The sequence below is a fragment of the Pyrus communis genome, chromosome 5 (genome assembly GCF_041283825.1).
Source record: "Pyrus communis isolate YQ-2024b chromosome 5, ASM4128382v1, whole genome shotgun sequence".
In the NCBI taxonomy this organism is placed as follows: domain Eukaryota; kingdom Viridiplantae; phylum Streptophyta; class Magnoliopsida; order Rosales; family Rosaceae; genus Pyrus; species Pyrus communis.
The window spans coordinates 29,998,612-30,010,044 of NC_142569.1; the positions used below are offsets into that span (position 1 = coordinate 29,998,612).

At 38.9% G+C, this 11,433-nt stretch overlaps 1 protein-coding gene across 4 annotated transcripts; it reads right to left on the minus strand.

Moving 5' to 3' along the window:
* Window positions 1–6,584: 6,584 nt before the first annotated feature.
* LOC137726887 (large ribosomal subunit protein uL2my, C-terminal part) lies at window positions 6,585–11,028 on the minus strand. Of its 4 annotated transcripts, none has more exons than XM_088694886.1 (4): window positions 10,913–11,002; window positions 8,618–8,694; window positions 8,282–8,467; window positions 6,585–7,437 (listed from the first exon to the last, which is right to left on the minus strand). In XM_088694886.1, exons 3-4 carry the CDS (start codon window positions 8,385–8,387, stop codon window positions 6,947–6,949), a joined length of 597 nt encoding a protein of 198 aa, XP_088551012.1. In that variant the 5' UTR covers window positions 8,388–8,467; window positions 8,618–8,694; window positions 10,913–11,002; the 3' UTR covers window positions 6,585–6,946. The 4 variants fall into 4 exon arrangements, with proteins under 4 accessions (XP_088551012.1, XP_088551010.1, XP_068321940.2 ...); XM_088694884.1 differs by having other exon boundaries at window positions 8,282–8,475; XM_068465839.2 differs by lacking the exon at window positions 8,618–8,694 and having other exon boundaries at window positions 8,282–8,475; window positions 10,913–11,028.
* Between the last annotated feature and the right edge of the window lie 405 nt (window positions 11,029–11,433).

An 11,433-nucleotide genomic window follows, 5' to 3' on the forward strand; every position in this document is an offset into this window, starting at 1 on the left:
CGCTCTGTTTCGTGGTTTGTAAGATCAATCAGCAATAGAGCCACCCTATTGAGGTTGTTCCTCAGTTGGCTGACACACCATGGCCACAACCATGGCTGCTGCTCTGTTTTGATTGTTGCGCCTTACATGAACTTCTTCATTTGCGCCCATTTTGCTTCCAATTTGGAATTGGATGAGGACCCCCAGTTAGAATCCGAAGAGGATCCAAAGTTGGAATTCATTGCAAACTTGAATTGAAAAAAATTGAATTGAAAGAGATTGAATTGAAATAGATTGAATTCAAAGTTGTGTGAATTATAGCCCAATATCTACCCTATTTATAGCAAAAGAAAAATTCAAATCCAACGGCTAGCTGATGTCAGCATGATGTTAGCTACCAACGACTAGCTGACATCATGCTGACGTCACTTAGCCGTTGGATTTGAATTTAAGTTGTAGTTTTTAAATAATAAATTATGTTTGGCCCTATAGCCTTTTGGCCCTTGGTTGGAGACGATTTTTTGTAGCAGGGCTAAAACGAGCCCTATGGCCCTTGGTTAGAGACGGAGGCAAATATGGCCCTATACTGTTCATTAAAATATTAATTTCTTGGAGGGCCAGAGGGCTAAAACGAGCCCTCTGGCCAGCCCTCGATTAGAGATGGCCTTAAAGTCGACTCATGTGGACACGACCACTTTTTTTTTTCTTTCAAATAACATCTGTATAGAAGATAAACAGAGTGATCCACCACTCTCATGTTACTTTAATCTCTAGAAAAAGTTCTCAATCATTTGTCTGTTTATAATATGTTATCAGCATGATGATCTTTGCATTTTATTTTCTTTACTTTGAAATATTTCCCGTAAGGATTTCACTATTCCTTCTTTGTCTCTTCATCAATTATTGTATGCTCCCACAATGTATGTGTGGGAACATAAAAGTATCCCAACCAATAAAAACACCCGATGGTACCACCCATAAAAAATAACTACTCTATCATTGACAGAATAAATAGACTGTTAGTCAAACCCTAACGTGCTGACGGGCCACATTCTTTACGAAGGCCCTAAGAACCCACAATCAACAGGCACCCCAAGCTCAATTCATCACAAACGATTAAAGTTGATTGCCATGTGACTATGCAGATTACCCTGATATGTAATGAGTTTACCTGTCAGTCTCTTAGCATGACAAGACTTTCCAAAGCATATTCCTTGAATTTTAGAGGAATACTTTTCCATCGGTGTGCAGACTAGGTAACACTTTACTAACAAGTTCAACGAACCTGGATGCTAGGGTTAACTCGTCAATTCTCTATAAATAGCAAGCTAGCCAGTTTATCCCAGTAATCAAGAACTCTTACCACACGCTTATCACTTCCTATAGCCTTTCTAACTTAAGGCATCAAATACCCTTTGTCTAAACCTACACTAGTGTTAGCCTGCCTCTGTTTGTCTCTTGTCCTTATTTGTGTAAGTTTTCAGCAATTCAATTTGCAACGAAAATGTGCTCCCAAAACTTGGTGCTTTCATTGAGAGTTCTTGAAAATCAGTCGCAAAAACAAAATTCTAAACATAAAACTTCCTTCACTAGTTTCTTCTTTAATTCAAAATTGGTGGAAACACGAAGATTATCGAGTAGGAGCATCAAAATGGTGGTGGCACCACCAAGTTTGGCTCTCTATATTGTAGGGTTGGAACCGATTCCATTGGCCCCACCCGCGACACCTATGATAACATCCTGAAATTTCTAATTTGGAAGCCAAACACATAGGTAGGCCACAATAAAAATAATGGTTAATTATAATTCTAACTAACCACACTAAAAAAAATAATCATTTTGTTTAGTTTATGGCTACATCTAAACTCCTCGTTAGACTGCCTACGTACCCTACGAAGGGATCAAGCCATTTGTAGTTCACAAATTCAATTTCTAACTCATTTCTGAAAAAATTTCAAGTGACTAATAATCATTAACTAGGTTCAAACAAATGAATCACACCAAATTCATTTCAAATATGGATTCAGAATATCAAAATTAGTTTCAAAAGGTAGCATCAACCCTCTGGCCACGTGCTGCCGTGTGTGGCAGTTTCCGATGAACGGAAACCCCAAATTCCGATGAACTCTAAAAATTACCAAATTTTACAGGGTTGTAGAGTTCAATGAGAGAAACAACTTTCATACCTGAGCCGAAGTCCAATTTGGCCGAGCAATGGCCGGAAAATCCCACGAACCGCCGAAACCTTCGATTTGGGTAGTTGTCGATTCGCCACCAAAACGAACTCCGACGCCTCATCCAAGGCTTGGGCCTTGCTCCTGGGGTTGAAAGGAGGTGGTGTTCATCGACGGTGAAGCTTACCAGAGCCACCGGAAAAAGGTTAAAGTCGCCGGATGCACCCATGGGTTTATGGCTTCGATATGTGAATTTCGGTTAGAAAATTTGAAATCTAACACCACAGGGATGTTGGGCTTGACGAGAGCTTTCCATAGACACTAGAAGCACCTCGAACGGACGTCGGATGGAGGAGTTAGACCCGAGTCAAGGAACCGGGTCGGGTTGGGGTTGTACGGATCCAAAAGGATCCGGTGCTCCATCACCTCCCTCATTTCTCTCCTTTCTTCCTCTGCCGATTGGTCCTCTCCCTTCCTCCTTTTCTCTCCCACATCCCTCATTTCCCCTCTCTCTTGCTGCCACCTGGCAACGTCCAACCCTAATTCTTTTATTTATTTAATTTTTTTTTTCCACAATGAAAACATCTCTAATTTCTTCGTTATAACTCCATTTTACGAACAGCTTTCTCCTATGCACTCACTCGTAGGATCGAACTCTATCCAAATATGTCAAGAAACATGACAAAATATACGAGGATAAAATACGTCCTAGTAAAATTACGTTTAGCCCCCTAAGGCATTTTCGTCATTTCCACTTACGTATATGTTAAATTTCAGGGTGTTACACCTACGACTCCACGTCATGCCGCAAGGAATGACGAAACCCGAGCCACTGCCACTGCCACTGTGAGAGGAGGAGCTACCGAAGCCGCCATCGTTGCCATGGTGCCACCTATCGCCACCATGATACTAGTCCGGTCCCCCATGAGACTAATGACAATGCCCATCGAAGTAGCCTTGGCTTCCATTTTCCCCAAGGTGCGGCATTCCTAAACACGGCTAAGGGTTCACAAGCCCTAGCACGCTAAACCCTAGGCTTTCTTGCCCACAAGCTCAAGCCCTAGTCAACGAGGAAACCCTAACCAACTCATGCCACACCTCGCTCATCCTGTTTGACCACTAAACGCTCACTACCAATCATGCAAAGATAAACCTCACGACAATCGACTGCCTCTAGGCCTCATGATTTAACAAGACATGGATCGATTGCACCAAGATTTTGACCTCTAGGTCCAGCTAGAGAACATCCATCGCTTGGCAATTCCATGCATAAGTACAAAGAAAGATTAAACTATTATTTGCACTAAGTAACCTTCTCTATATTCTAGAATGGTGCTGTTTTAATTAATTAATTTATGTATTCTTAAAAAAAGTAACGATATAAACTAAAATATGTTTTGCTTGTAGAACTCCTGGATGCTTAAAGCATTTGCGAGTAAATTTGTAAATTTGGATGAACCATCAATTTAGGTTTTGAGTGGGCATATATCTAGTGAGGGGATGTGATCATTTGTAACGGGTGTATCTTCTATAATAAAATTTTATTCTTGGTGTTGTTGATCCCTTTTTTTCATTTCACTTGTAAAATCTTAATATATGGATTCACTATGTTTGAAACAGGACTCTAAGCACCTAACAAATTTATTTCCAATTTTGTAGATGTCACATCTCATTAGAACCCAAAAGGCGAAGACTTCTACATCTAGTATGACAACTACACCTACTACTGCCGCCACTGCTTCAGCAGAGATGGACCATAGGCTGATGAATTCAGTTGACCTAGTTGGTCCTCCAGTCTCACAGGTGTAGGCATCGTCAACTTCTTCGGTGGCGCTACTTGTTAGCAGCTGACGTACTTAACAGCGCCCCCATAATCTGAACTAGATGTCGCCATCGAGATCCATAACCGACGCCTCGAGTACACGTCCAGGTATACAATCCTAATTCAATCCTTCATTCCCATGTTAACTGAATTGGGTTATTTTAGATTCAATTTGTTAAGTTATGTCATGTAAGGATTAAAAAGTTGTCATCTTTTTGAACCTTTTATTAAACTGTTGAGATCATTGTGTTGGATACACATATTGTTTATGTTATTTTCAGGGTTTTGGGAAATGTTTTAATTATAGGGGAGGTTATGCCGAAATTTTAGTAGGATTTGTTATTAGTTTTGGGTTAATGTTTTTTTTTTTTCATTTCTTTACGGTGAAGAGAAACACCCGAGGAGCTTGTCGGCAATTGAAGACAGTGAAGGTCACCCGGGTGACCAATGGTCGTATCACATTCTGATACAATGAGCGATATTGTGCCGCACCAACGGCGAAGTAGCATAGTGCATTGGCCCACGACATTGGGCACGTCATGCAAACCTTTTGCCCTATGTAGTGGAAGTCTTGGAAGGCGATGTCGGAGGAGATGAAGAACACGGTGCACAATCAATTGACCATAAGTAGCATCGCCTTTTTAATGCTTTTCATGTAAAATTTATATATTTATATTTAATACTGTCTTTTATTACTAATACTTTCATAATATTGGTTACATTGCAGACAAACTACAATTTGGAGGACATGAACGAGGACATGTTGGTCTACCTTAATCGGCTTTTCTTCGAACGCTACGAGCAGTGGAAGAGTGACTTGCACCAATATTTCCAGCAGTTTGATGATCTGCAAGTCGCTATCGCAAAGGGTTGCCCGAAGGAGTTCGAGGACCGACAAGATAGTTGGGTTTGGCTTTGCGGTCATTTTCAGGAGGCGGGTTATGTGGTGCGCTTTTAATTACGACTTCTTTCATTTTACTTTCTTTAATTTTTGCTAACATTGATTATTATTTTTTAAATTTTCTTTAAGTATTACAACTAATACATTTATTTTTTGTATAACAGAAAATCCATGTTTTTTTCACAGGCGACTATGGTAGAGAAGAGTTAGTCGGTGCTTTAGGAGTCTGCCTCCCAGCTTCCCTCGATCACGTCGATCGAGTCTATGGATCCCTCTGAGGATGCAAGGTTTCACATCCTGACAAAGATGTTGGACCAGACTTTCGGTCAGAGGCCAGAGGCATATTGTCGACGGATGGAAAATGCCAGGCGGCGGGAGAGTGGAGTTGACTAGGTCAACACTGAGAATAAGACAAGTTTTGCACACAAGTTGAATAAACATGTCCTTTGATCCATTCAACCATCTTATCCTCGTCTCACTAGAGGATCCTAGTGCATGTCATGACGCTATTCAACTCATTTTACTTTCTACACAACTTTGTTAGTTTTTGTTCATCGATCTTCTTTTATTTATTCAATCTGACAATCCAAAATTAAGAAAAATGTGTGAGGTAAAAATGAATATGTGAATAGCATTACCTTCTAGAATATCGTGTCATTTGAACTGAATGAAAGATACAAGAAGTTAGGAGGAGAGATTTTTTAATATGTCGGGAACACGAAGCAGTACCATACATGTAATTATGTAAATGTTGGAAAGTTTTCTTTCCAAGTGTTCCTCCAATTGTATTATTACAAGTGGCGTATCATTTCGTAATCCATATTGTTGTCATTATTTCACAAGGTTCGACCTAAAATCATTGAAATTGCCAGCCAGATTGTAGAGAAAAATTCACATTTCACTGGGATGGATTGTATACCTACCAACCCCATTTATTTGGAACCAGATCCCCTCGGATCCATCAAAACTGAGCTCACTAATTAATGAATCCGGACCGTTGAAATTTGATCCGACAACTACAAATAAGGAGGCCCTCTAAAAGTTATAATAATTGTAGCTGTTGGATCAAATTTCAACGGTTCAGATTCATTGATTAGTGGGCTCAGTTTTGATGAATCCGGAGGGGATCTAGTTCCCATTTATTTCAGCACAAGGAGATAGAGGGATCAATTCCACCGACCAAAATGTTATTCCATGCCATTCTCTGATACTCCCAAATCCCACCAAACAAAGAGGAATCTGACTATATATATAAAGGTTAGCACTATGTACATGGGATGTTCACCACAATAATTTATGCTACCACTTCATCCCAACAAGAACACCAATCCACTGAAATCCCATTTTTCTTTTATAACAAAACAAGGATTAAGGAAGATCATGTCAGTCAAACCTTACTGGATCAGGCAAGATCAATCCTATTTCTCTATGTTACAGGAGAGGCCCTCAAACAAGGTAAACTTTTGCCGTGGGTGATGAAATAAGGTGAATTTTCATTCTAACCGATCAATTGTGTGTTTCTCATCAAGACAATCCCGGCTCTACAAACCTATCGCCTATCAAACAATTCTAAAAGGGCAATGAATTCTGAAACGTCACATATCTTGATGCGTACATGGCATGCCTATCATTTCTCATAGCAAGGGCGATAAGCCTATGTTAGAAACAAAACCAAACTAAACATCTGCGATATTTGAAAAAACATACATCAGGGACGAAACTTCAAATATCATTGTCTATCATCAAGTCAACTCAGTACATTGGTAAACCTGTAACAAATGCAACCTGGAATTGATTCAGGTAATCAACATCAAACACGCTCGATACCAAATCATTAAGATCAGGTGAAATGCATTTATCCAAAAGATTGTCATAGTCAAAGCAACCAAGCTACTTACACAGCTTAATCCAGAAAACCAACACTTTCAGTAATTTGGCAATGGAATAAGGTATGCAAACCTTGAATATCTTCTGAAGAGTTAAACATCTAAGTGCGACTTTTATTGCCATCTGAACTCATCACAAAGCTAACTTCCACACTAGTGTCAACATAAGGTGAATGATAAAGCATTACTTTCTACGCTTGTTGGGGCCGGTCTTGTACCCACCTTTGGTAGGCTTTCCCCAAGGTGTTCGAGAACCCTTCCCATGAGACCCACTACTCTTGCTCTTACCCTCACCTCCACCATGAGGATGATCAACTGGATTCATTGCCACTCCTCTAACCGTTGGTCTGATGCCTCGCCACCGGTTTTGCCCAGCCTTATAGAGTTTCTTGGGCTTATTTCCATCACTTGCGACTGTACCAATAGTAGCCCGGCACTTAGCATCAATCCATTTTTCAACACCTGAAGGCAGTCTCACTAAACACCTTGAAGCAGTGGGTTCTTTCAAAATCTTTGCAAAAGTGCCTGGTGCTCGAACTAACTTGCCACCTTGGCCCGGGTTCATCTCGATGCTGTGTATTTTGGCTTGAATGTGCATATCAGCAAGAGGCATGCACCTTCCGTATTGTGAATTGATATCATAGTGAAACAACTGATTACTTGAACCAGCTACATCTGCGGAAAGTATAACAATACAAGTAAAGTTCGTTTCGGCGGCAACTAGATCAAGGCAATTAAAAGGAAAGGCTTTTCCTAGTTTTTCAGATGGCTCACGGAAAGCAACACTGCAAAATGGACACAACCATTCTGAGGATCATTGATAAAATTAATATGGGTGCAAACTGCAGAGGTAGTTTACAGTGCAGAAGAAAGAGACGACGCCAAAGAGAAGGAAATGAAATAGCATAATATCAACATCGAGAAGACGATTGTTCATTTATGGATACAACGGTTATTTTTTTATCATTGTTTTGTTTAAGACAAACAGAACATCTGTATTGTCTTCTCAAGTAGAAACATCCCACATTCCACAAACTATGGCAAAAACATCCCTTGAAATACAATTGTTCATTCATCGAACTCTAGCCGCCTACTGCCTACTGGCTCTGCCACAACTTTCTGCTTAACCCTATATAGCATTGACCTTCTGGTTGTCAGGGCATTTCTCCTAATTTTATAAACTAACAAGCTTTCCTATAGAAATTATACAGACAATAACTTCACTCAAGAATTCACGTCAAATCTGCGTAACCAATAACTGAAATCCATATTTCTTCCCCTTTTAATTTCTCAGAAACCAAACAGCAATTTGGCTTAAATCTCCAACCCAATGAACTTAACATGCAAGTTTAAACATCTTTACCAGCTCCAATCAGCTAATTTAAGAGCAATTTGGCTTAAACATCCTACCCAATGAGCTTAACATGCAAGCTTAAACATCTTTACAGCTCCAATCAGCTAATTTAAAATGACCTGAAATGTGGAATAGGAAATGCGGAAACGGCATGAAAGGAAATACCAGTGGAGAGAGTGCGAGTGGGGGCGGTGACGTTGATGACGTTGGAGTGTCGTAGGAGCCTACTCAACAGGGAAGACGAAGCTGCTCCAGCTCTCCACACCGCCATTCAATCCACTTCTAGGGTTGCCTCCTTGTTTCTTGTTTGTTCGCGCTGCCGAATTCGATCGGTGCTCTGCGTTTTGGTTCCTGCCCAACTAAAGGGAGAGTGAGTTAAAGGTTTAGGTTACCACTAGTATGCCACTTTGTGGCACCATTGATCTTGAGAATTTTTATTTTTAATTTTCTCCAATATCTTAACAAAACTATTGCAGCAAACAATATTGATCTTTGTGGCACCTTCTTCCATTGCATACTCTGCTGCTTTTTTGCCTTCAACATTATCCTCTATGTGACAAATGTTTCTGATAGACATGCTTGCATGCATAAACATCAAAGGATAATTAAACTAAATATCAGATAACCCATCACAACTGGTTCACACTAGCAGGAAAGAAATGAAATTGCAAATCGGACAGAAGAAACAGAAAACACAAACATCCACCATATATTTGAGCTTATAACAACACAAGAAAGTATCAAATCTGTGCCTTAGCTTAACAAGATTTAATAGAAAAAGCATAGGACGAGCAGATTCGAACATGTTTGATATGCAGAGGAGGATGTTGTCTTCCTAATGATATCTCTCAGCTAGTATTACATGCACACTACGCAGAAAAATATCTTTAAAAGAACAAGTTCAAATACATACCATGCTTAATCAAGACTAATACTATTGGAGCATTGTCCCGAGTTTTCATAAACCGATAAATGGAATAGCTGTTCTACTGTTCATGGAAGTAAGATGTTTCCAGTTTTCATAATCCTACTAAGATGTTTCCAGTTTTCTTATTAAGTAATTACTTCTACATATTTTATATTGGTAAACTTATTAATCTGTAATTGCAATTGATTTGAGTTCCTTTTTATAGTGGGGATGTTATTAATCTGTTAGTATACGGGATGCACCTTGATTATGGGATTTAATAGTATACGGGATGTACAAATCCCAAATCTTTCAAGCATTTTATCAGAAAACTTTGCACACAATTCACAAGAAATTGCAAATTGAATCCGAAAAATTGGAGATACACATATGAATAGTAAAACATATGAATACTAACAAGCTGAGATGCAATTTGAGAGCACAAAAGAAAACACTACTATACTCAAAGAGAGATCCTGATACATGTCAATTCACCATGCCAAAAAACGAAATGAAGAATACAAGAATCTTGATGATGAAAACATTAATGTCTGTAAGGAAATGGCATGCTATCAGTTGATGCAGAATGCTTTTTTTTCAATCAATTTCTGCGACTCAAGTTCTACTCCTTTGGCTTATCTAGTTACAGTCCAAACTAAAGATTTAATGGTTCAAAAACCCGAAGAATCAAATGCTACAAAATACCATTGAAAATTCCGTTGTGACAGTACATACTAAAACTAACTACTATATATATTTTTCCTAAAGCACGTCATGTCCTCTGAAATTCCGAATTCAAAAGTGAAGTGCTTTTGCTCAGGACCTTTCCTCTTACTCTCCCCCTACACTACATTAGCCTAACGCCTCCTTTTTTAATACCAACAGTCTGCCAAAATCCAAAAACAACAGCATCCTATGTCCTGCGATTTGTTAGACATAATGCAGAGACCTAATCAATGCCTGTTCTTTCTCTTGGCAACAATCGACATCAGCCTCAAAACTAAAGATTTAACCTAAGACCTAATCAATGCTAAAACAAGAGACATAATCCAAGTGACAACCTAAGACCTAATCAAGCATTGTATATGTCCCAGCAAATAACAGCTGACCACAAGTCAACATATTTCACTATCAATTTAAAACAGGAAACGAAATATAATTTAAAAACAAAAAGAGAAGGAAACAACGACAACAACCCAATTCCAATCCAAAAACCAACCAAAACAAAGCAAATTCAATACTTTTAACTTCAGGGGGGTAAATTAACAGCTCCAAGAAATTTTAATTGGAGAATATACAAACGAACAAATTTTACACAAAACCCATGAACAAAACACAACCAAAAAAAAGAAAAAAACCCGAAAATGGTCGGAAAGAAAAAGCAGCATTAGATTACCAAAACGAAATTGTTCTCACACCCGGCCTTCTTTGGAGATGAGCCTCCATAGTCTCCCACAATACATTCACAAGTGGCTTATATTATTAAACCCAGTTAACCAAATAGTATAAACAATCAAATTAACGAGAAAAAAGACACAACATATGCCAATTAAGTCACGTAATTTAATGATCATCAAGAAATAAAGTAAGAAAATTGAGATTTGAGAGAGCAGCAGGAAAAGAAAAAAAAAAAAAAAAAGAAGAAAAACTAGAAACCCAAAATCCCCAATCCAATCACACAGAGAAAGCATAATTTGCACTACAAAAGCACAGTCGCAGTTGAAATTATCAAACACAAATCAACTAATTCCGAATTAATTCGAAGCTGTTATGAAGAGACCACCTAAAATCAAGCTCAAGTAAAATCTGAGAAAAAATAGACGAATCTAATCTGCAGAAACGAAATATAATCGAAATGAAAGAAGAAGTGGAAGGGAATCGGAGCTTACCAGAGAGAGTGGTGGAGTTCAGTTTGAGGGAAGAAGATGAGGGAGATAACCGGAGTCAGAAGGAAGGAGTTGCGAGGAACCTGAGGGTTTTGGATTAGGACTATTGAAATTACACAAAAGTCCTTACTAATAGGTGTTAACGGTTTCCTAGGTTCACTCAAATTTATCCATTATTTAACGGGTTGATCCGTTAACCATCTGATCTATTTATCACTCATTCGAATATTAATTTTAATCGATCGGGTCAAATTGGGTTAACAGATCAGGTTGAAAATGTCAGGCCCAGTGAAAAGAATGAACTTGTTTCGAAGGATTTGCAATGAGCTTTACACCTGCGTTTTGCAGACAAAAGAGGAAGGAAAGAAGAAATGGGGCGGAGGCAGAGGGAGAAGAAAAGAAAATATGCTTCGAGAGGGGCAGTCTTTCAAGAGTAAACGCCACCGTGAGTATAATTGGAAGAGAGAACAAGAAAACATACCAAAACATAACAACCCTGAGGTTCAATTATCAATAATTAGACC